This window comes from Lissotriton vulgaris, chromosome 8 (genome assembly GCF_964263255.1).
Source record: "Lissotriton vulgaris chromosome 8, aLisVul1.2, whole genome shotgun sequence".
Lineage (NCBI taxonomy): Eukaryota > Metazoa > Chordata > Amphibia > Caudata > Salamandridae > Lissotriton > Lissotriton vulgaris.
The window spans coordinates 497,555,619-497,579,623 of record NC_141696.1 but is presented as its reverse complement, the minus strand read 5'-3'; the positions used below and the strand labels follow the sequence as shown (position 1 = coordinate 497,579,623).

Sequence of the window (24,005 nt, the reverse complement as noted above, 5' to 3'; positions counted from 1 at the left end):
TGTGCTGATGACGGAGCAGTTCCGTCATGGCCCGGCCGCCGCGCCTGCGCGACGCTGATTTCGCACCTGCGCGGCGCGTTCTATTGAGCGGGGCGGGCCATGACGGAACCGCTCCGTCATGAGCACAGCTCAACCGCGGCTGGTGACGGAGCGGTTCCGTCACCAGCATGCCCCCGCCGCGCGGCCCCCATAGCGCTGCGGCAGAATAGCCGCCGCAGCAAAGGGGTTAAAGTAATACACTTCAGCAGTACAAGCACACCAAAGCCCCGGCATTAGCAAACTGAAATTGAGTAGAAGGTTTGTCTGATGCACAACAGCGACATAATCCAAATCAGGAAAACACCTCAGTAAAATGAATGGATTTCTGGAATAGTGAATGGTGTGAAGTGTGCTGTATCAAGGTTTTGGAAAATAAATGAGCTGCGCAGTTGGACACCAGGCTTTGGCAAAAGCAAAGGATGTCTTTGGAAGGGTGAGGCGAAATGAGAGTAGAAATGCAGTCCAAAGACACTGAGCAGCTGAGTGCTAGTAATGCACTGCCCCTTGCTGAAGGAAGCCCTGCTTTTTGCAGTCTAGAGAAGACCATGGGGAACTTCACGATAATTACTCCTCAAAAAGAAAATGAAAATACCCAAAAAATGAAACAAATACATTCCTGTTAGTTAAGATAAAAAGATTTCCTATGTATTTATTCGTTCCCGAAAATGTGTGCTTTTATATAGTATGACAATTTAACCGCCTGTGCAGATGTATTGTATTTTTCTAGGGGGGGGGGGGGGGGGGGGGGGTGGGGGGGGTGGAATGATATTAAATAATCAAACAATAAAACTAAACTTGAAACTCGTGTGCTTGTCATGCAGATTAAATATGCGTGAGTTATGTCTAAAAGGAAAATGGCTGGCACAATTAGTTTCGGAGGCAGAAGCTACAACGTTACTACAGCTTCCTTTCTACTTGCCGAGTATGGCTTCCACTGGAAGCCAAGATTATGCAGAGCAGTTACAAAACCTGGCTGTGACAAAGGAGCAGTCAAAACAAGTTTTGTTTTTCGCTGTTCTTATAAAAGAGCAGAGAAAAACGGAGCTCTCAGGCAATGCTCTGCATCGGCAGATCCACTGTCTTTATCATGGGTGCCTTCTGCAACCCGTCTCTTGTCTTTGCAGACCTCAAGGCAGAGAACTGTTGGCTGTGCTCTCACACTACCACCATTGGGACTGCAGTCTGCTTAGGTATTTGCATGGCAGTCCACCCCAGGCGGCATGAGTTTTGGGGGCGGCGGCCTCCCCCCGCTTTTACCTGCGGCCGTTGCGGTGCGTCAAACGCAGAATCGCCAGCGCCCCCCCACCCAATCTTACATGTGCCTGTCACGTGCCAGCTAACGCAGGGACAGCCACGGGCAACCAAAGATCTAGCAACGCCACTCCTACAAGGATGATAGGGAGGGTGGCAGGATGCCAGGTATTGCATATTTTAATATGGGTATGTGGCGATGCAGGGTAAGGTAACTTGAATAGACAGAAAAGTGAAGGCAAAAACATGATAACAAAAAGGAGAGACATATAATAGGACAAAAGAAGAGGAGAAAGGATTGAGCCTTGTGGGAGACCATATCAAGGAATGAAGAATATTTTGTCCAGAATAGAAAGTAGGAGCATATTGCTCAATAAGAAGGAAAACCAAGAGAGTACAGACCCAGAAACACGAGTCGCTTAGAGTGTGTTGAAGAGAACTGTGTGGTCCACCGTTCCCACATAGGCTGAGAAGGCAATGGGGGAAAAGAGCACAATCTGGCGCAGCTGGCAGATGTTAAGTGATTAGTGATGGAAAGTCAGGCAGTCTCTTTTGATGTTAGAGTTCAGATCAAAATCCAGACTGGAGAAGAGGCGGGTGGGAATGAGAGTCAAGACGAGCATTCGAGAAGGAAATGGGAGCCATGAAAGAAAGTGTTAGAAGGAGTGCGAGTTAAGAAAGACCGTGTTAGAGGAAGGAATGGGACCAAAAAAGATTGTGTCATGGGAGAGAATGAGATTTAAGAAAGGCAGTGTTACAAGTGGAATAAATGTTCGAGAAAAGAGACAATTACTGGTTTTACTCAGAAGTGTGAGCATCTCAATAGAAGGGAACTACACAAAGTGTCACAACAAACACACTCACTGTGCGGTGAAGATGGCGGCAGGTCTGGTGTTCGGAAGGATTTGATTGTAGCTGGCCCCTCTCCTCCTGTTGTCAGCACTTGCACTTCCAGTCTGTACAGCATCGATGGCCTCAGATTAGCCACTGTCAGCAGATAATGATCCTGTAAACAGGGAAGAGAGCAAAGCCTTGAGTGTATCCTTTCAAATGTCATGATAACAATTGATTCTTCGGAGCATTGTTATTCTGGACGAGGTGCCAAGTCTTTTTTTCAGACTGCGGGCCTGCCAAACATGCTGTGCTGGAAAGAGGTTTCCCCTTATGCTTTCAATTTAATAATCAGCTCGTTTGTTAACATTGTTAAAAAGTTACCACCATAAGTCTCTTGGCAAGGGAATGTGCAGTAATGCCAATTTTCATTATTTACTCCAGGGTTTGACAACAATGTGATATATCACCCTCCGTAGCCTTAATACAGGAAGCAGGCTTTCAGAAAGATGCAGTTAAACTGTAGTCCATTACAACACACATTCCATCATGGCTGTTACCTATAATTTTGCATTGTTCTGTTACACTTGATGAAAGGATGAGTTGAAAGGATGGGGAATGGTGTATTTTAGACTTACACAAGTAACCTAAGAAGTTCTTGGGTTCTGTCTTACTCCTCATTTATACTGAACTAAATCTGCTGATCACTGTGGAGAAGTCACGTTAAAGCCTTCCTCACACCCGTCCAGCCTCACTGAGAACATTGGCCTCTGTTTGCAAACGCCTAAAATGCTGAAGTTGGCGTTGAACTTCAATCTTAACACCTTCAGCGTGACGCAAATTTTCGCGCTGTGCTGAAGGTTCTCAGAAACGGGCGTCACTAGCATCGAAAGGGTTAAGCTGCCATGTTTGTAACAAGTGTGCACTCTGAGTACTGGATTGACGTAGGCTCAGACAGAGGATAATGTCCAAATGGGAAACAGCTTTTACCACGCAGGACCTTCACAACGCAGTCTTTACCATGCATGTAAGAACCACACAAGCAAGTATTTAGACCTTTACCACACAGTACTGTTCCACGCAGATAAGCCTTTTTTTTTAATAACATACTTTGTATGTTATTTAAGTAAGGTGTTTTGGTGCGGGTAGAGGTAGAGGTAAAGGGTGTTATGGGAGGTAAGGCGTATGGGTGAAATTAGTGTTAGGGGGTGGATGGAGGTAATAGAGGGTAAGGATGATTTTTGGGTTCAGGAGTGGAAAAAGGAGGTAAGGGAGATTTTAGGGTTCAGCGGTGGAATGAGGTAAAGGGAGGTAAGAATGATTTTTTTTTTTTTTTTTTTTAAATACATTTTTATTGCAGGAATCAGTAAATCAGTACAGTAACGACCAGCATGTCATCATAAGCAATAGTAACAGAATAAAGCCCTCTGGCCCCCCTCCATAGAATCTGTACACAGCCAACCAGCCCACAACCCTGGGGTCGGGCGGCGAATTGCAATGGGGGTCAGTAGGATGCTGGAGCTGGTCCGGATAATGCACTGTCCGTCGTCTGCTTTTCCAAATAAGCCTAAAACCCCCAAAATAAACCCCCTCCCCATAAATGTCTACTAACTAAGAGAAACCCCCCCCCCCCCCCACCACCACCAGCGCCGGGGAGCTATCAACATAGGATCTGCTATCGGACCCACGGGGAAGGCAATAGGACTGTCAGTACTAACGTTCACCGGGGCTCGGGGCGAGTCGCTTCTTCACTTTCAGAGTCGCTAGGGGCACTATAATCCCTGAGGGCCTGCACCAACATTTCCCACTCCAACGCAGCCTCCTGCGCCTTCTCATTACCCTGCCTCCAAGCCAGTTGATATCTCAGTGCGCTCTCTCCCGCCGCCCACTTCAAAAGCTCACTGTGTCATCTGCTGCCCGCCGGACCAGCTCGTGCCTTCCAGTTCCTAGTCACCTCTCGTTTAGCAAGGAGGAGCCCCAGGTCGATAAACTTACTAGAGATTTTATTCCTAGGGGTATGGGGAAACCAGTGCAGGAGCCCCACCGCCGCATCCAATGATAAGAGCCTCCCTGTCACCTCCTCCAGGGTCGTCGCTACCTCCTGCCAGTAGGATGTCAGTCCTGGACAGGCCCATAACATGTGTAGGAGGTCCGCCTCCTGAGCCGGGCATCTAGGGCATTCCGCCGAGGCCGTGGCAAAATAACGCCTGATTTTCACCGGGGTCAGGTACGCTCTATGGAGAACATAATAGTGGACCAGTTGGAAACGGGCGTTGCGTGTGCCCTTCCAGGCCCGTCTCACCAACTGGGACCAGGTCGTTTCCGGGATCTCCCTACCAATGTCCTCTTCCCAGCGGGTCCTCAAAGTGGTGAGAGGAGCCAATCCCTCGGTAATCAACCTGCCGTATAGGCAAGTGACCGCCTTCACCGTGCCCGCCGACATCATTACGTACTGGCACATCTGAGATAAGTGGGGTTCCTCCTGCCCGTTCTTCCAGTGTGCCTGGATCGCTCGTACAATGGCCGAGTGCAGCAGAAAGTCACCTCGGGAGATCCCGAAGCGGTCAATGAGATCCCGAAAGGACAAGAGCGCGCCGTCCTCGTACAGATCACCTACGAGCTGTAAACCGGAATCCTCCCAGGCCGCCAAACGTGACCAATCCCCTCCGTGGGGGAGGGCCGTCAGCATCCCCAACGGTATTTCAGGCGCATACGGCGTTCTCAGTTGGCCTCGGGCGTGGGCCCGATGCCAACACAGGCGGACAGTCCGCTCCTCCATCGACAAGTCCCGCAGGACTAAACGTTGTCGCAGCGCTATAAAGGAGAGAACATGCCTGGCCATACCTGTCCCTCTTCCGTCTTCCGGGCCCCGGAATTCCCTGGCAATCTCCTGGGTGAAGGTCTGGAGTTGTGCCGCCAGATAATATTTTTCGAAGTCCGGCACAGCGAGCCCCCCCTCGTCTTTCGGCCTCATCAAGGTATTGAGGGCCACCCGCCGCCGGCCCGTTCCCCAAAGGAATCCGACCACCATAGAGCGTAATCGACAGAACGTGGCCGGTGGGACCCAGATCGGCAAAGTCCGGAAGTAATACAATAACCGGGGAAGCGCCACCATTTTGAGCAGGGCGATACGTCCCGCCACTGAGAGTGGCAACGTGGCCCAAAAGTCCATGCAACCTCGGAGTGCTCGAATGCAGCGGGTAATGTTACCATCTAGGAGGTCGGGTTGTTCGTGGTAAACGAATACCCCAAGGTACTTAAAGCAAACGGGCTCCCATCTAATCTCCCTACTCAGCGCAGGGGCGGGGGTACCCCTGCGTACCGGAAAAAGACAGGTCTTAGACCAATTCACTCGGAGGCCCGAGACCTCTCCGAACTCCGTGAGCGCTAATTCCGCTCCCCGTAAAGCGTCGACCGGGTCCTCTAGGAAGAGCAACAGGTCATCCGCATAAAGCGAGACATAATGCGGGCCCGCAGACGACCATAAGCCCGTATAGTGGGCTCCCAAGCGAAGGTGCAGCGCCAGTGGTTCCACCGCCAGCGCAAAAAGAAGCGGGGACAAGGAGCACCCTTGCCGCGTGCCTCGTTCCACCGGATACCGCGATGAAATCAATGGGCCCGCTCGGACCCTGGCCGAAGCAGAAGCATAAAGGACCGTGGTCCATCGGACAAATCCCTCCCCTAGGCCGAATCTCCGTAACACCGTGCAGAGGTAGTCCCACTCTAGGCTATCAAAAGCCTTCTCCAGGTCTACCGATAAGACTACCGGGGACGGGGCATCCACAAATGGTTCCCCTAGCAACCGGAACAACCTACGAATATTCATAGTCGTGTTCCGCCGTGGGATGAAACCGGCCTGGTCCTCATGCACCAGAGAACTCATGTGTCCCAGCAGCCTCGAGGCCAAGATGCTGCTCAGTATTTTGTAGTCCACCGTCAACATCGATAGGGGACGGTAGGACCCCGGGTCGGATGAGTCTCGGCCCGGTTTGAGGAGAGGAACCACCAGCGCCTCACACATCGAGCCCGGGAGTCGCCCCAGCCTCTTCGCCTCCCTGTAGACCACCAGTAATCGAGGGGCTAGTAGGTCAGCGTAAGCTGCATAAAACTCCACTGGTAGGCCATCTAGGCCCGGGGTCTTGTTTCTCGCCATCCGTTTAATGGCCCCGCGGATCTCCCCTAATTCAATGTCGGAACCCAGAGTTTTCGCCACTTCCTGCTCCACCGTGCGGAGCTCCAGTGGGCGAAGGTAATTATCAAGCCGGTCTGGGTCACGTGCGGAGCGACTGCGGTATAAACCTTCATAGTAATGCCGGAAGCAACTAAGAATCTCCGGTTGGGTGCATACCTCGGTTCCGTCTGCCCCATGCATATTTGTCGTCGTTTGGGACTGGCGCGTAGGGTTAGCCAACCACGCCAACAACGCACTCGCCCTGTCCCCCTCCGTGATAGACCGGACCGTATAGGCCTTATAGTCAAAACAGCGGAGCCGTTCGACCTCCACTGCCACCTTCTCCCTCGCCTCTGCCGTTTGTGCTTGCAATTCCGGGTGTCCGGGGCGTTGAATCTCAAATTCGCGGAGTTCCCGGTCCGCTGTGTCTAGATCAGCCAGAATGACACGCCTCATGCCCACCTTCTTGGAGATACAGTAGCCCCTCACCACTACCTTAAAAGCGTCCCATTCTAACGCCCTAGTACTCGCGGAGCCGCCGTTGGACGCAAAATAATCCGATATTCTCTCCCCCAAGTCCGCCTTGAAGACACTGTCCTCAAGGATCTCGGGTCGCAATTTCCAGGTGGGCACCGCCGGTGTCCCCGGAAACCAGCGAAGGTCCAGTAGGAGGGGGTTATGGTCCGAGATGGTCCTCGATAAGTACTCCGATCGGACCGCTGCCGAAACCAGTTCGGGCGATCCAAGAAATCCATCTAGTCTGACATGCAACTCATGGAGGCTCGAGAAGTATGAATAATCCCTAGTTGCGGGGTGATGCGCCCTCCAAATGTCCGTCAAACCCCAGCAGGTCTGCCAATCCTGACGACCCTTAGCCGTGCGACGGACCGGGGAATCGGGAAGCGGGGGATGCGAGCGGTCTATGTCCACATCCACTACGGAGTTAAAGTCTCCCCCCAGCAGGAGGGGCCCGGCGAAAAAGTGGGCCAACGAGCCCGATAACCTGGAAAGGAAGGCAGTCTGGTCTACATTAGGAGCGTATACACAGCAAACATTCAGGTCCCTCCCCCCTAGAGTGCCCGAGATGGCCACGAAACGCCCCTCTGGATCCAATACTGTCCTCGTGACTTGGAAGGGGACCCCTGCCCTGATCCATATTAGCGCCCCCCTGGCATAAGCAGAGTACGACGTGGAAAAGACCTGCCCCCACCACCTACGCTGAAGCGCCGCCCCTTCCGCCTTGTTCAGATGAGTTTCCTGTAGCAGCGCCATTTGCACCCCCCTACGCACTAAATAAGCGTGGACCTTATGGCGCCTGGACATAGTGTGAAGCCCCCTTACGTTCCAAGTAACACATTTCAAGTTAGCAACATCAGCCATTGTCCCAGATTGTTCTTGCACAGTCCCCCCATCCGGGTCCCCTCAAAGAAAGGACATCAATCCTCCCAGCGCTGATGGCGGCCATTTTCCCCAACCCAAACCAAGCAACCCAAAAACCAACCCAACTCCCCCCCACCCACCCCAGAACAGGACCCAAACTGCACCATCTAGATCCCGTCCAAACCTCGTCCTCCATCAACCCCAGAACCCCCTCTAATCCTACGGTCGCCACCGTAGGAAGGCCTTATGGGCCAGGTGCGGGCTGGGCGGTGGCAGTGGGCCCTCGTCGCCCAGGCCACCAGGACTATAACAAGCCCCAAACCGTGCCAAGACCTCCCGGGGCAAAAGCAGAGGCCCCCCAACCCTCTCCCCCTCGTTGTCATCAGTAAGGAACGGCAACCGCCTCCCCCCTGCCGGGCCCCCACCCAAAACAAAGCAGTATGCCCCGTTACCCTTGTCCATCCAAGAGGTCCTCCACCGATTTCGGTGTGATCACCGGTGTATGGGCACTATCTGCTACTGAACCCTCCGAGTCCGATGGTGCTCCCTCATCACCCGGGTTTTCTTCCTCCTCGATGACTTCCTCCCGTGCTCCCGACAACTCCGACAATACTTCCAGCACTCCCCTCCGTTCCGATGATGTCTCCGCAGTCGAGGGCCCTCCCGTGCGGCCGCGGCGATTCCTGACCCTCTTGGATCGCCGCCTTTGTTCCGGCTCATCTGCTTGTTGGGACGAGGAGCCAAAGCCATCTTTCCCTGTCCTGTATAGGTCGAGCCAGGCACATACATCCTCCGGGGTGTCGAAGAACTGGGTTTTGTCATCGACTATGATGCGAAGCTTTGCAGGATATAGGAGTGAATACTGAATGCCCTCGCTCCTGAGCTCGCGCTTAACCGCCAGGAAGGAGAACCGCTTGCGCTGTGTCTCGTAGGTGTAATCTGGGAAAATATTCACCTGACTGTTCGCTACTTTGAACGGGCCATTGTGCCTGGCGGCATTGAGAATTAAGTCCCTGTCTCGGAAATACAGCAACCGCGCCACCACCGGCCTCGGGGTGCGTCCCTGCTGTAGGGGCCGTGCTGGGACCCTGTGGGCCCGTTCCAGAGTGTAGAAGGAGGACAGTCCCTCCGGGACCACCGTGTCTCGGAGCCAGGTCTCCAAGTATTGCACCATGTCGCCATCCTCAATCTTTTCCGGCAGGCCCACCACTCGGATGTTGTTCCTCCTGTTGCGGCCTTCCGCATCCTCCGCCCTCCGTTCCAGGGTCTCAATTCGGGATAGGGCGTCCTTCATCGTCGCAGCCAAGGTTCGCTGCGCCGGCTCCAAGGTTTTCACCGTGCCCTCCACCTCCTTGACCCGGTCTGAAAGTTTGCCATGGTCCGCCCTGAGGAGGCCCAGGCTCGTCGCCACCTGAGCAATGTCCTGTTGGAGGGCTGATCTCGTAGTCTCTATCGCCTCCAGGACACGGTCGAACTGTTGCTGCATTGGCGCGCCATCAGAACTTTTTGGGTCCCCATGCTCCTCTTTGTCCTGGGCTTCAGAGTCCGAGGCGGTCTGGGTGGATCCCTTAGCTCCTCTGGGTTTCCCCATGCCTCCAGGAGCACTCCGTGAGGGTCCCGTAGTAGGCGTCTTCGTGTGCGGGTGTCGACCACGACCTTCCCGGGTGCTTGTCCTCAATTCGGGTCCGGGCGACCTCCTTCTCCAGAGCCGGTGGAGACTCCGCCGCTTCGGCTCACGCCATCGCCACGGCGTCCGAGGGCACCGATGAGGGGGCGGAGACAGCCGTCGTCGAGTCGGGCAGACCCGTTCACCCACTATAACCCCGGGGTGAGGGCCACCTACTTCCTCGGGTGATCTGCGGCGCCAGAGTGTCGCGCCTCCCATGTAGGTGGACTGGCCAGGAAGACGTAGCTAGTCGCGGAGTCGTGAGGCGGGCCACCGCTTAAATCACAGGGCGTCCGCTCCCGGTGCCCTCCGCTGCGTGGGCACCCGCCCGGCCGTCCAACCGAGTGCAAATCCGTTGCAAGAGGTCCAATCCAGTAATGTCCAATGTCCAGAACAGCCGGGGATGGCGAAGCAGGGCGCCAGTCGCCACCCGCAGCACCTCTTCAACTCAGTAGTTCCGAATAGGGGGACAAAGGGGTCCGGGCGCCATGTTGGGTCGCACTCCGCAAACTTCGGTTTTACTCCGGAACAACCCTCGCCCGGGCTTCACCAGGGGCCCCGGCAGGTTTCCGTCGGTACGCTCAGCAGAATGCGGGGTCTGGGGTGCCCCGCAGCCTCCGATTTTCAGGATAATTCCGGGCTTAGTCCCGGAGCCGAGCTCTCAGGCGACCATCGCCATCGGCGCCCAAGCCACGCCCCTCAAGGGAGGTAAGAATGATATAAAGGTTTATGGGTTGTAGAGGTAAATTGAGGTAAAAGGAGGTAAAGGAGAATTTAGGGGGTTAGGGTCGTAAAGGTAAAGGTACATAATAGTGATTTTAGGGTTTAGGGTGGGTAGAGGTAAAGGGAGGCAAATGTAATTTCCTTGCTTAAGGGCGTAGAGGTAAACTGAGGTAAGGATAATTTATGGGGTTCAGGGAAGGGAAGAGCTAAATGGAGGTTAGGAGTAAAGAAAAGGGTGGGGTTTACTGACTGAATAATCAAAGGTTAATGTTATGTTATAGTTGGTGAGAATTCCAGTGACAACGTAACTTTTAAACAAACAAAAGCACTGAAATTCACCAGTTATAATTATCTCAAGTAACTGGCTTAAGGTAACTATAACGCTGCCTGGCCATTCCGTACTTATTACCCCACATATTACATACCTCTTGACATCTCCTTTGTTATCATTGATAAAATCACTGCAACATTTGCAATGAAACTATTGGTGATAAAACTAAGCAGGATGGGGGCGCCTGTGGCTAAATGCAAAAAAAAGTGGAGTAGGGCCTATGTCACGCGAGACTTAATAGGCTCCAGTTACGTCATCCCCCAGGGCCGAATCCAAATAAAAAGGGGACCCCATCCACTGGAGCCTGTCCAAATTATAGGTGGTTGCCTACTGCCTATTCGCTGTACCTAGCAAGTTGGAGGCTGTGGGTCGAGCCCCAGGGCCCCTCAGCCTGCTCTGCGCTTGGTGCGAAAGACGGCAATGTTCCTGACCGCATGGAGCCGCTGTCTTTGCAGGTTCCTCTGGGCTGGAGCAATAGCTGCTTCCCTGCCCACAGGAGTGGGAGCAGGTAAACAGTAGTCTGCTCTCACTCGATGGGAGCATTTTCAAATCTCCCACCGGCTGGGAGCAGACAAGCCTCACCTGCCTGCATTCCTGCAGGAGGGGAAGGCATACTTGCTCCTGCCTGCTATTGGTTTAGTCAGAAATCCTACTCTGTCCCAGGGGTGGGCTCTCTGAGAAAGAGTAATTGAGCTGGCCCAGCGAGATCGGGTCCCCAGGCCTTTTTGAGGCAGCACCCTCCATTTTCAGGTTTATTTTGGTCCTGTGAATTGGGTCCCCAGGGCCTTTTAAGGCTCAAGTAGGGGGCACACAGCCTTCTCTCCCTTTTTTGTATAGAATTTGGCACTACCCAGAGGATGGGGTCCCCGTGGCCCAATAAGATACTTGGAGGGGGGAATGCATGCCCTCTCCCTTCATTTTATACCTCGGCCCCAGGAGATGACTTGCCGAGCCACACGGAGGGTTAGGTAGGGGTCCATGTGCCCCGTTTCACAAAATAAACATTCTGTGCCGGGCCCTGGCCCATCCTGTTTTGTTTTTTGTTTTCAAAAGAAGAGCAGGAGGCAGCAGGTTTTTGTTTTTAATTTTGCCACAAATTAGTGGATCCTCTGTGAATTTCTGGCGAAAAGTAAAAGAAAATTGTTTTTAGGCCCTACCAGGCTAGGGGGGGTCAGAGCATTCCTACCTTGACCCCTTATGTCTTTTATTTGCATTTTATTAGGACTCTGTACTGAGTCCTGCGATGGCTGCTGTCACATTGTTGATGATGTGGTGTCAGCCAACCAGATCTCTCCAAGGGTCCATCGATCCTCCGTCGTGTGATATATACAAAAGTAACACACATTTTGAAATGAAATCATAATTGTCAACGGTCAATACAGCCTTCAATAAAGAAATACAATGTAAGCCTGCGACCACCAAAATGTAACACTGAAAAACGCTTACCGCCGGCAGGATCTGTGACTGAGAAATAATGCTGTTTGGTAAGCTGTTCTGCCGGCTCTCTGTGGTGACTTCAGCCCACGTCACTTGAAAACCTGTCATGGGCTGATGAAGGTTCACCTTGGATAACTTCCAGGAAAAATGGCCAGTGATGTTGCCTTCATGTACTATGAAGGATGCAGAAAGGTTCTCTGGCTTGGCCAACACTTTGGGTAGAACAATCACTGTGAAATACAAAACAACAAGGCAAAAGAGTCAAGTAAATTAGTTTATGGGCATTCACATATTGTGTTTTTATGCAAAGGGCACCTTTGATGTCAACAGTATTGCCTGAAGGCTTTTTGCTGTCACCTGACTGGCCTTTTGGTATTTCCAATGTTGACTGTCAATGGAACTGAGATAGAGGGTGATATATTATTTTTCCTACGATCACAGAATTTATTATAACATCTCCTTATGAATAATTAAATAGAAAAAACTGTTTCTAAAACAGCAAGTTTCATGAACTCATTCTTATTTAAATTGTATATGGATCGTCCTGTATCCCTCCAGCTGGTATGATGCATTATCCATAGAGCTTTGCAGGAGCAATAATGCCTGTTATATGAACTGGGATATACTGTATGTTTAGTGTTCATATCTTTGAAGTAGATTACTTCTCCAATCGTTATTCTCAAGGTTTTTCCACCATCCATCACAATATTCTCTCTGACAAAAAAATCTTATTCTGCTCTTAGGGTTACTGCTTGTTTTGTCCAATCATTAGGTCGAGCTTAGAGAAAGCGCATGCACTGCTAGCTCGACCTTTAGTAAGGGGCTTTTCAAAGTGCTACCCATTCTCCTGGCCTAAAGCTTGCGTGAACGTGCGCAGCCGCCCTCTACCTTTTGTTATGAGCCATCATGGATCATCAAGTGCTTTCGCGCGCAGCGCACGCACACACAACTCCATTCGCCTCTCTCTTCTGTTTTTTAACTCCCTCCACCTCTCTCTCCTGTTTTGTAAAGCCTGCTGTTTCCCCAATGCGTATGCAAAGATTGCTTTACATAAGATCTCGCCCTCTTTCATAACATCTGCGCTCCGTGCAAAACGTCAGGGAGTTTGCATTAAAGAAAAACTCCACCATGGAGGGGGCGTTACAACAGTAACCACCGCTATAGTTCGTATACCCGGTCCGTTTGCAGAACTGCTTGTTTGCCCCTCAGCAAAACTAGTATTGGCAAAGCCAATAGGTGTAGATTTTGGGACCTTCTAAGTATTTAGTTGTGCAGCACAGTATCCTTGGTGCAACACCATCAACAGTTGCATGGCTAAAACCTAATAAGGTCCCAAAGGCGAGACCTTTTGGCTATGCCAATGCTTGTTTTTCACTTGTTGTGTGGCGGTGCTGTAATGGATGAGGTCGACACAGTTTATCTACTGCATATCCTAATGCAATGGTTATAATTTCTAGGGTGTGAGACATTTTGAGAGTGTGCTAAATGTCCTCCTTGTATTGCCAGTGGGGTGGGGTGGGCAAAGGTGTTATGTAAGGTTTCAGAGGGGAGATATTATCCAGTAATATTTTTTGTTAGATTTCTTAGAATTTCTGGTAACCGTAAATGGAGAAACTGAATGATCACCATCCAAGTGTGATGCTGTAGTAATATTTGTTGTTTGTCTTTGTCTATGCATGTCTCACAAAATGCCTCAATATGAATCTGAGATTGCAGTCTATAGATAGTTTTCCCATATTCAGCCACAGTCCTCACTTCCTGGAGCCAGTCAATATATATAGGAACTTCTGGGGACTTCCACGGATGTAAAATACAGAAGGTTTGTTGACTCAGAGTATCGTAGCAAGTCTCTGTCTCAAGTGTGTGGCTATGTCTGGGATGTCAGACATGTCAAGTAACATGGGAAGCTGTAGAATTGAAGTGTTGATCATATGAAATTCTCTGTAGTCCATATATGTGTCAAGTATTGTATCAAGTTGGGACAGTTCCATATAATATTTAAGACGTTGTCTTTCTCTACATCACATCTTCACCTTTTTTTATTTGGACTTGTGTGCTGTGTGTAGATATTTTGCTGACCAATGTGATTAAGGTAAAATCTTTAAATAGCTAAATTTGAGTCTGGCTTTTCTGAGATTTTTGTCTCATTGTCATGCATGAATAGCAAATCCTGCCATTCATCATCCTCAAATTGAGTACCTAGTTTCTCTCTGTCACGTAAATCTGACTGTTGACACTGTCAGCATTGAGATAGTGGTTTTTATTACGGTACTCTACAGACCTGCGATTACTCTGTTATGCTGTCCCCAGGCCTTAACATATTTCCGTATCGGGATGTGTTAGTGTATTTAGGGGCAGGGTCAACAATCTGGCCTTTGTACAACAGGTCAATTGACTGTACTTCCACATTTGTAAAAGTGTAAGATTACATTCACATCTGAGGCTAGCAAATGATTTTTTTCTGTCTCAGAGACGATTGGAACGATATGTATACCAAGCTCTAGCCACTCCTGACATAGTATTTTCCCTAAAATCTTCAGCCCTGTGGTGTCCCTAAATGGTGCATTTACATGTATGCAAGGGTCCACTCTCTCAAATGTACTTTTCACCAGGTGCATGCATAATTGGGTAGTACCTTTCTATGGTCATACAGGGATCACTATACACTAAATCCAGTTTACCCTTCCAAATAGTAATTGTGCCTGAATTTGATCCCACGTTGTTTTATTGTGCTCTTGGCTAATAACCATCAAATATGTGCCCATTTGTGCACTAGACATCATGTTTTTGCATAAGGTAGGTACAGTCCTTGGCTCCCTGCCTCCATGTGCAGCCTGGAGTGCTTTAATCCTGGCCAGGCCCTACATGAATTTTCTAATGGTATTGGTAATTTCTGACACTGTGATATTTGTATTGGTAGTGACAGCATTGCAAAAACATATTTAAATGCTGAACCCACCATCATCTTACCCACCTGCATTTTTCTCAAGAGGGAAAGTTGCAGGTCTGACAAGTTTGAGAAGTCAACTACTGTTTTTTTTCAATAGTGGCTGTATGTTGCCCTTGAGTACTATGTTGACCATGATCCCCGGGTATGATCTATACCCAGCGAATCGGCTGAGTTTCCAAAAATGCATTGGTCGTCATCTTGGACATTGTGAAGACTTTGCTCTTTGACCAGTTGATGCGATGCCTGAGAATTTGGAAAATTCTTCAAACTGAGTCATTACATTAGAAACCGAATATGCTGGCTTTGAAAGGGTCAATGAAAGATCATCTGCTTACGAAATAATTGTCTGTTATCCTACAATTGCCAAGACTAATGTGGTTATGTTCTATTCTTCTTAGCTAGAGGGTCGAGGGCTATGACAATTTAAGGGAGTGATAATGAGCACGCCGAACAGGTGTGTCCCTCTTTAAGAAGGTAAATTGATTCCAAGATATTTTTGCCTCAGGAGTCACGTATACTCAAAATATCTTATTTATAAAGTCATAGTATAGTCTATTTCCCTCCTATGTTCTGAAAAAGTAAGCAAAAAAAAGAAAAAAAGGAACAGAAAACTTCTTTTGAAATTTCCCCCTTTTTCAGTCTACACCATTGTTTGAATTGCATGCACTTAATCACTGCCCTGTGAATGTTCACTTTAGAGCTGAGTACATGTCAGCCAGTAATCCTGATTCCGCTGGCAATAGAAGCATGGATGTCAATTAGGGGTCCCCAAGGGGTTACAACTGCGATCCCTAAGCCACCCATTGCAACCTCTGCCACCTTTTTTGCTACCCCAGGCTACTTGTCAACCTTGGCAAGCACTCTGGTGGCATACAATCAGCCACAGTGTGTTCAGAACTTGATTGCACTGCTGTGCAGAAGCAATGCCTGCACATACATCATGATGGCCTGCAATATGGGCCTGGGAGAACTTTTCTCACTCGTTGCTATGGTGACCACGAGCTGGGCCATTTGGCGCAATCCTTGATTTGAAACCATGCATGTATCTGCTGTGGGCCTGGGCAAGGAAGCTGAGGGAAGGAGCGCGAAGTGCGCGCCGCATGGCTGAGCATGATTGGACAGCGACTAACTACACATGCTGCAGCTAGCAGCCCCTGTGTGTAAGTGCAAGAGCGCACCTGCTGCACCCTAACTTAGCTTCAGATATGGTGCCAGGTTCGGTTTGTATACCACCTTGTTTGGGACTACCGACTCGGTCCCAGGGCCATCAATCCGGTAGTGTGCAAAAGAGCTACCAATGATAACAGCCCTGACAAAAATTATTGGGCGGTCCCCATGCAACAGTAAAAGCTGCACTGACGCGCCGCAGCCTCGGGGTTGGAGTCGGGTCGGACTCCTGCCTGCTGAATGGGTGCTGAGTATCAAGACTCTAGAGTGACTGACTAGAATCTATGCAAGATCGGGACCGGCCCATGAGTGACTTGTTTCACTTAATTGTCATGTGTTCAGACCTTGGGCTGGCCCCAGGGTAGGTGAGATAGTGTGAGAGTGAGACTGACAGAGTTGTCATATTGACTCGACTAGAGCCTCAACTGTTAGCCCCCTCCCTTGTGGTGGTGCCAGTCATTGAGACTTCTGTGAGCTGTGGGCCTTGAGAAAACCTTTAACAAAGCAACAACTAAAGTAAGATAAGATTATCTATTTTTGGAGTTGACACAAGATTTTCAAATGCCCTGCAAAACATCTGAAATTATTGTTAAAGAGCACACATTTCAAGTTCAACCGTTCCAGTAGTCTAGCCATCGTTTAGCTAATGTGAATAACACATTAATTTTCATTCTTTCTCGTAGAACACTGCAACCATGAAGCCACAGCATTCACATGCCGGTCAGTGAGCGCTGGGGGACTGGCTAACAAGACAATGTTTGTTTTGAACATCAGCAAACCTGAATGGCCATACCGGGCATCGGGAGATGGGCGGGTGTTTCCCTGGAAGGCCGGAAGAGTGGGGGGAAAGTTCGGTTAGCGGGGCCGGTTTTGTAGCAGTGTAGAAGTTTTAACCCGTTGCCTGCGCCGCAAATTCCGCGCTAGTGCGGAACGTTCCATTGAGCGAATGAGATTGGAACGTTCAGCGGACGTGCGCAGCACTAGCGAGGTTGTGCACGCGACGGCCGCTTAACGTTCCCCGCACTTAAGGGGTTAAAAGCACTGCAAAGTTCCTTCGATATTCAGCAGTTTTGGGAAACAAGAAAAGTGTAAAGTTAACTCTGGTGATTAATTACTGCACCTGCTGTGGAGAGGGGGAATTTTTGTTTAGTGTCAATTTTCACTTATCAAAGATAGTGCAGATGGTTAATATACCTGCTGCAAAGAGTATGGCACGTGACGCGGCATGGAAATCAGAGTCGGTCTCGTGGCTGCTGCGTGGCCTGGGTGCTGGACGTAATTAAAGTGAGTGACTGACTTCAACGCAAGTTCGGTAACAGACACCCAGTCCCAACATGGTCGTGGGTGACTTGCTTCACTTAAATATCACTTTCTGATTGAGTCAGACAGTGGGACCTTGAACCGGCCACGAAGCAGGTAGTGTGAGAGTGAGACTGAGCCATCACATTGACTCTCCAACTCCCCTTCTGGTGTTGCCAGTCGTAGAGACTCCTGTGAGCTGCGGGCCATTGGTGAATCTCTAACAGAAATAACAAGTAAATTAAGATAAGATTATCTGTTTTTGGAGTTACCACAAGATTTTTAAATGCTCCACTGCAAAACTTCAGAAATTATTGTGAAAGAGCATATATTTGAGGTTTAACCCTTTTAGCGATTTAGCCATCGTTTAGGTAATGTAAATAACACACTAAAGGCCATTGTGGTATGTGTAACACTGCATCCATGTAGCCACAGCATGAGTGCGCCAGTCAGTGCTGGTGGACTGGCCAACAAGAAATTGTCTGTTTTGAACACCGCCAAGGCCAGAATGGCCTTGCCGGGCATCAGGCGACGGGGAGGCGTTTCCCCAGGAGCCTGGAAGGACGGAGGGCAGGTTTTGTTAGTGAGGGCAGGCTTTCTAGCATTGCAGCAGTTTTAAAAGCACTGCAAAGTTCCTTGTATATTCAACAGTTTTCGGGCAAAAATAAAACTGTCAAGTTAACTCTGGTGATTTATTAATGTACCTGCTGACCAGAGATGGGAGTTTTGTCTTGTGGCAGTTTTTGCTCATCTAAGGTAGCGCAGAAAGTTAATGTGCCTGTGGCAAGAACATGTACCATGTATATTAAAGAATAATATTTTATGTAGATATCTCAGGGGGTTACTACTTTTGTCATTGATTCTGTTGTGACTGTACAGTTCATATGTTACATTCGTCATCTAGCTCAGTGAGCTATGAACTGACATCTAAGAACTGCATGGTACACATTAGAAAGTTATTTTTTTCCCAGTCTTTCTATGCTGATGTTGCTAAGAAAGATGTGTTAGGGTAGAAATCAATTTGTATTATTAAAGTCAACCCTAAAGCACTGTATTATGTTCTGAACCCTGAGTTTGTGCTTCTACAGACCAAGCACTCTTAAAAAAGTCCCTACCAGCATGGATGACATGTGAATCCTACAACTTGTAGTTTCCTTTGCCTCATGTAATATTTTCTATACACTGATTTACACACTTATGATTCATTGTCTGTGTGTGTGTGTGTGTGCGATGGATTTTGAAAATGTGGAAAGTTTTGCTTTAGGAGCATTGATTAACGGAGTTATTTTTAAATGCGGACTAACATCTGCATTGCAAAGTAAGCATTCATGCCTTGGGGTTTCTGGCTGTTAGATAAGATGTTAGTTGCATGGTAAGTTATGCTAATGCAGTACACACATTTTTTTGATCAACTCAAGTACTGTACAAGTGATGTGCACGTTTCCAGCAGAAGAAATAATAATAGTAAACCTGAAAAGGTCTAATGGCTCCACATGTTTAGAAGTATGTATACTATGGAAAGGAAGATTGCTGGGAGAACTTGACCTGAATTAAATAGCACTGTTATCTACACTCCAAGACTGAGATTTAATTCCATGGTACTCCTAGTTTCTAAAACAAATGATAAAGTGAACTTGTTTTAACCATTATAGGCCCATCAACCTTCCTATTTTATAAGTTATTTGATATTTATAATGGCTGATTTCAACTTGACTAGTGTATTTTCCATTGTTGTACACTATTTGATAGGTACTTAATCAATGCTATATTATCTTAATTGGATAAAGGAAGATACTACCTGAAATAATGTATGTAGCCGCATTTTCAATAGGATGTGAAGTATGTCTGTTTATAAGGTACTTCTTTTTGTATCTGTATAGATTTTCCAGTCTCTGTGTGTAATGTAAGTAACTAAAAGTTAGATTTATCACTTCTTGTGATAGCACCAAGCAAAAGGTCATGCAATTTTGCTTCCTTTGATTTCATGGGGCCCAAAGGACACATGATGCCACTTCCTGTGATGTCTTCAGGTCAAATGCCTTACGATTTCACTTCCTGTGACATCAGGAGGGGGTCGCGTGGCATTGATGTAGCTTGTGCTACCCCTGGCATTTTGATGAATCGACGTCCATGAATAGAAGACCAGCTGAATTGGGGTTACAAGAACAACACTCCACAGATCTGTGTTGTTTCCCCCACAGACTATCTGCTGTAAGCAGGTGAGATCTTATGTGAAACAAAATGAAAACTGGTAAATTTCTGGCATTTTAAGACGCAAATTACAATTTACCTATTAATTCTGCATGTCGTGTTGAACTTAAGGTCCCTCTTGTATTTCCACCCCCTCCCGGATTTCTTGGGGCTCCCAGTATCACTAACTCCGAGACAGTTAACAGGGCAGATAACATGGACCTCAATAGGCCGCATTTTAGCACTCTGACTGACTTTGGTAATCTAAAGAATTGAAATCGTGGAAACTGTAATGTGTTTATGAGTTGTTTGTATGGAATTGATATCTGGCAAAAGAAAACTACACCAATTTTTGACTTCTTTGTAAATTGACCCTGCAATTTGCCTTTCTGCTATCTTTTAAGTATCAGATGTAGTGTTGCTATCATGGAAAGGCTCTTTTTATGCGTTTGGTTGCACAAAGTACACAATCCATATGGATTCATGTTACACATGATGAAAGAACAAGGCTGGCAATCCATTAAGCAACACCAAGAAGTGGCCACATTGGGGCGCTCCACAAGGAAACACCAAACTGCAAATTGGCTAAAGACATCAAACACAGTCCTGTTGCTACTGGGGATAGAAAACCTAACGCAGTGTGTTTATTGACTGTCCTCGCATTCCATAAATTTTAGACCTGCGTGAAATTTCAATTATGCCAACTTAGTTAGTGTAATTTAGTGAACTTCACGTAGAATTCTCGAGTAACACCTTTACTAAACGTCAATTAAAAACCAGTATTCAAAGCAAAATCATAGCGCAGGCGCACAGAACAAGGCGGCCACTATGTATGTGACTATTGGTACTTGTGTTCTGGGTACTATGGGGCATATTATCAAGAGGGTTTATCTCCGCTTTTTTAGCTTTAAAAGCCAAGAAAGCGGAGATAAAATTATCTCCCTATTACCTAGCTGTCGCTAACAGCTAGTAGGAGATAGCAACCATCTTGGTCCCCACTTTGCATGTCAGAGAAATGTATCACTAATGACATGCAAAGTGGGCGTGCCAAGATGTTAGCGACTGGAAACAGTCGCTAACATCGCTATCTCCTATTACCAACTTTTGGAGATATTCGCGCTAAGCGCGAATATCTCCAAAGGCTAACACCTGCCCTGAGCAGTTCTTAGCCATGTTATCCAATGGGAGGTGCATAACATGGCTAAGAGCATTAGCTCGGTAATGCATGAATATCGCTGACTTTTCAGCGATATTCATGCGGCCGATTTTTATCTCATTTGCGATAAACCTTGGTAACACCAAGGTTTTTCTGCGATAAAAATCGCCGCAGGTCGGCGATACATTTTTGTCTCTAACTAAGCAATATCGATTATTGTCGCTATTGCTTGGTAATATGTCCCTATGTTTTTTTAGTGCATAATTATTTTGGACATGGAAATGCATTTCAAGCTAAAATATAGGATTAGATGCCATACTTGCATTTTGCATAAATACGCGTACTTATGCGTAACTCTCCCAATATTTAGTAGAATTTCATGAAAGCAATAGCATGAATTTCGCACACCCCTAATTAATATACCAGAATAATGACGGCGTACTTTCACGCCTCAAAACTCCCTCTCACCTTCCTCGGACGGACAGCTGAAATGCTTGTGATGTTTCCCTTTCAGAGCCGAGCAGGCGGGTGTAGTAAAGTAGATGCTCTCTGCCTTCAACTGTCCCTTTGATTTTGCTGGCTGAACGGTGACTTTATATTGGCAGGAAAACGTTAAGCCTTGAAGAATTATGTAGTTTTCCTGGAAAGAGAAACATTTTTTTTTTTTAACTTTAGGTGCATGTTTACAAAGCAGAAGGTTGGCACGCGTTTATATTCTTCACTCGACATGCGCAGTAAGGGCAAATATAATACTTCCAGACACAGAACAAAGCAGATGCTGTCAATGTTAATTACAGCCGTGAAATATTATTCATGTGGGGTAGATATTTCTTACACTTGATGTACTTCACCTCAGTGAGGCAGCATCAAAGAAACCAGTTCCTACCAGTTGGAGCTATGCCCTTGACATGAGTGCAGTGCGAGGAGGGATGTGATTAACCCACATAAAATACAGAAGTGAGTTGATTTACACATCTTCAAATGATGAACTTGGCCAACCCCTGAAAAAAGGCCTTTTGATGTGAGTATGTTCTTGAGTGGTGTAGCTTCAGCTCTCCCTTTAAACTTCCCTGATCTCAAGCACACCCCCAGGTAAAAACATCCAACCCTGAGCACCAGCACATTCACAGACAAAGAAACTATTGGAACAGGGACCATGGACTTTCTTACAGTTAAGTCAATGGAGGGATTAAATCAGGTGGAATTCCTACTGGAATTTCTTCCTTTTTACTTACTTGTGCATACTAATCCTCCTGGGATATCGGCCATCAACCAGGACTCTCCAGCCATCTCTCTACTAGGCTGTTTTTTTAGTGACTCCAGGTGTAAACCATCACCTTGCAGTCAGCCTCTAAGCCTCTGCTGCAGGTGTTTCTTGCTTTCCGCTTTTGCTTTTCCCATGAGGGTTCCAGGTCAGGGCTTGCCTGGTGGTATTTGATGGGGGCTTACGGAGGAGGTGACTTATCTAGCCCCAGTGTCTTTTCATGGTTTTTTCACGAGCAGGGAGTTGGAAAGCCTGCTGCCATAGGTTGTAGTTGCTGATGGTGTTTGACCAGCCGATTTGGAGGATTTTCCTCAGACAAGTGTCTGTGGACCTTCCACTTGAACAAAACAACTAATCACATACAAAGCATACAAGGCCAACAAACCTGTCCATTCTTGCAAGAGTTCCCTTCATGCTTTCATCCTCCTTCCATTTATTCATCCATCCTTCCCCTTCTATGTAGTCATTCACTCATCTGTAAATATCTTAATCTTAGCACTCATCGTTTTGCCCTTTCATATATACAGCCAGTCTCTCATGCATTCACCAATCATGATATCCATCTATATTGCTTATCACACATCCATCCTTCCATTCTTACCCAATTGTTCATTCTCCATCATTCCATTCATTCGCCCTTTAACATATCAATCCTTTCACTCATCCTTCCCTGAGTTCGCCATTGCATACATCAATAGTTTTTCCTTTCCATCTATTCATTCTTTCAGCTTTCATTTAATCCTTCCATTAATTCCTCTTACCCTTCCATCCATTGTTCACCCTTTCTTTACCCTTCCATCCTAACTAACATTTTCTTCCTTATTCCTTTTTTACATTTCCCCCCTCCATCTTTCCTTTCTCCTCACGGTCCTTCTCATCCTAACTTTTTACTTTGTCTTTCTCTCTCATGATCACTTTTTACATTTCGCTCTCTCTCTGTGATTTCCCCAGTTTTCATAATTTCTCTTTCTGTACCTCCCTGCTAGGTGACAGCCCACCTCTCACACCCCTTCCTCCTGGTTCAGCCGTACACCATTATTTATAGTTCATATCTTTTTATTAGCTTCATAGCAAAGAAAGCATAGCATCACAATTAGCTCATATTGCTCTACTTTCGAAGTACAATACAATTCACTCAAAACAATTCACCAAACTACCCCCTCACCCATTGGAACCACAGTGCTAAGAAATAGTGCAATTGATGTGATCTCACATATCTCATCATGCTCTCCTAATGAGTGCTCTCTAGAGGGGGATTGGAAGTAGTGTTTATCTGGCTGAGATATTTCAGGCAGGTGAGTTCTCGGTACACCGGGTATAATGAGGTGATGAAAGTACACCATAGCTCAGGATATGATGTGCCCTCTGCTGAAAGAGTTAGGGTCAGACTCTCCATCCCCAGTGTGCACCAGAGTCGGTGAAGCCAACTCTTATGAGTAGGAATCTGCTTCAAACACCAGTGAGTCAGAATATTCTGTATAGCAGCCACTAGAGCCAGTTCAATCTATTGTCCTCTGCGTGATTGTTACAGAAAGGTGAGTGCGTATGGTAGCCCCAGGATTGTATAGGCAGAAAATCAAAGTATCTTGGAGCTAAGCTAAAGTGGGTGAACAGCAATAGTTCTGAGATATTTTGCCTGCAACTCTGCAGCCAGAAGAGGCCCAGAAGCAACCCAATATTTTAGTGGGACACAGTTCACCAGCTCACGAGGCCCAGTCACAGCCCCTGCTTAAGTTGATTAAATGGGGGGGTTCCCTATGCCATTGTATCCAGGTCCACAATTGTGGTGCTGACCCAGGCACTCTTGACAAAGCCTCTAGTAAGACAGCGAGCTTAGTTTAGTAGGAAATGCAATAATAGCATATCCACGTCTTCCTGTGCCTCTGGAGGAACTTCCTAAAAATTAATGAAAGAAGCCCTAGTTGTGTTTCCACACTTTCCATCTAACACTCTAGGCGAGTAATGGCTGCCACAGCGCATTCTTTATTTAATGCTGCCATAAATGATGCTGGTTGATCTTAACCTGAAATTTAAGCTATTCCACTTCAGCTTGACAAACCTGGCTTTTCGGGTTTTGAGTATAGAGGTTTCCAAATAATCCACAGCAGACATCTTACGCTCATATTGCCCAATAAGAAGCTCAAATCTTT

General features: G+C 47.6%; 1 protein-coding gene across 1 annotated transcript in view; it reads right to left on the bottom strand.

The window, feature by feature from the left end:
• Nucleotides 1–24,005, bottom strand: part of ANOS1 (anosmin 1) — a 479,614-nt gene that overhangs the window by 6,630 nt on the left and 448,979 nt on the right. Inside the window, exons 11-13 of the mRNA XM_086934322.1 lie at nucleotides 21,060–21,231; nucleotides 11,839–12,059; nucleotides 2,155–2,296 (exon numbers count right to left, since the gene is read on the bottom strand). Of these exons, the coding sequence (XP_086790448.1) occupies nucleotides 2,155–2,296; nucleotides 11,839–12,059; nucleotides 21,060–21,231 (535 nt within the window). The remainder of the gene's footprint in view (nucleotides 1–2,154; nucleotides 2,297–11,838; nucleotides 12,060–21,059; nucleotides 21,232–24,005) is intronic.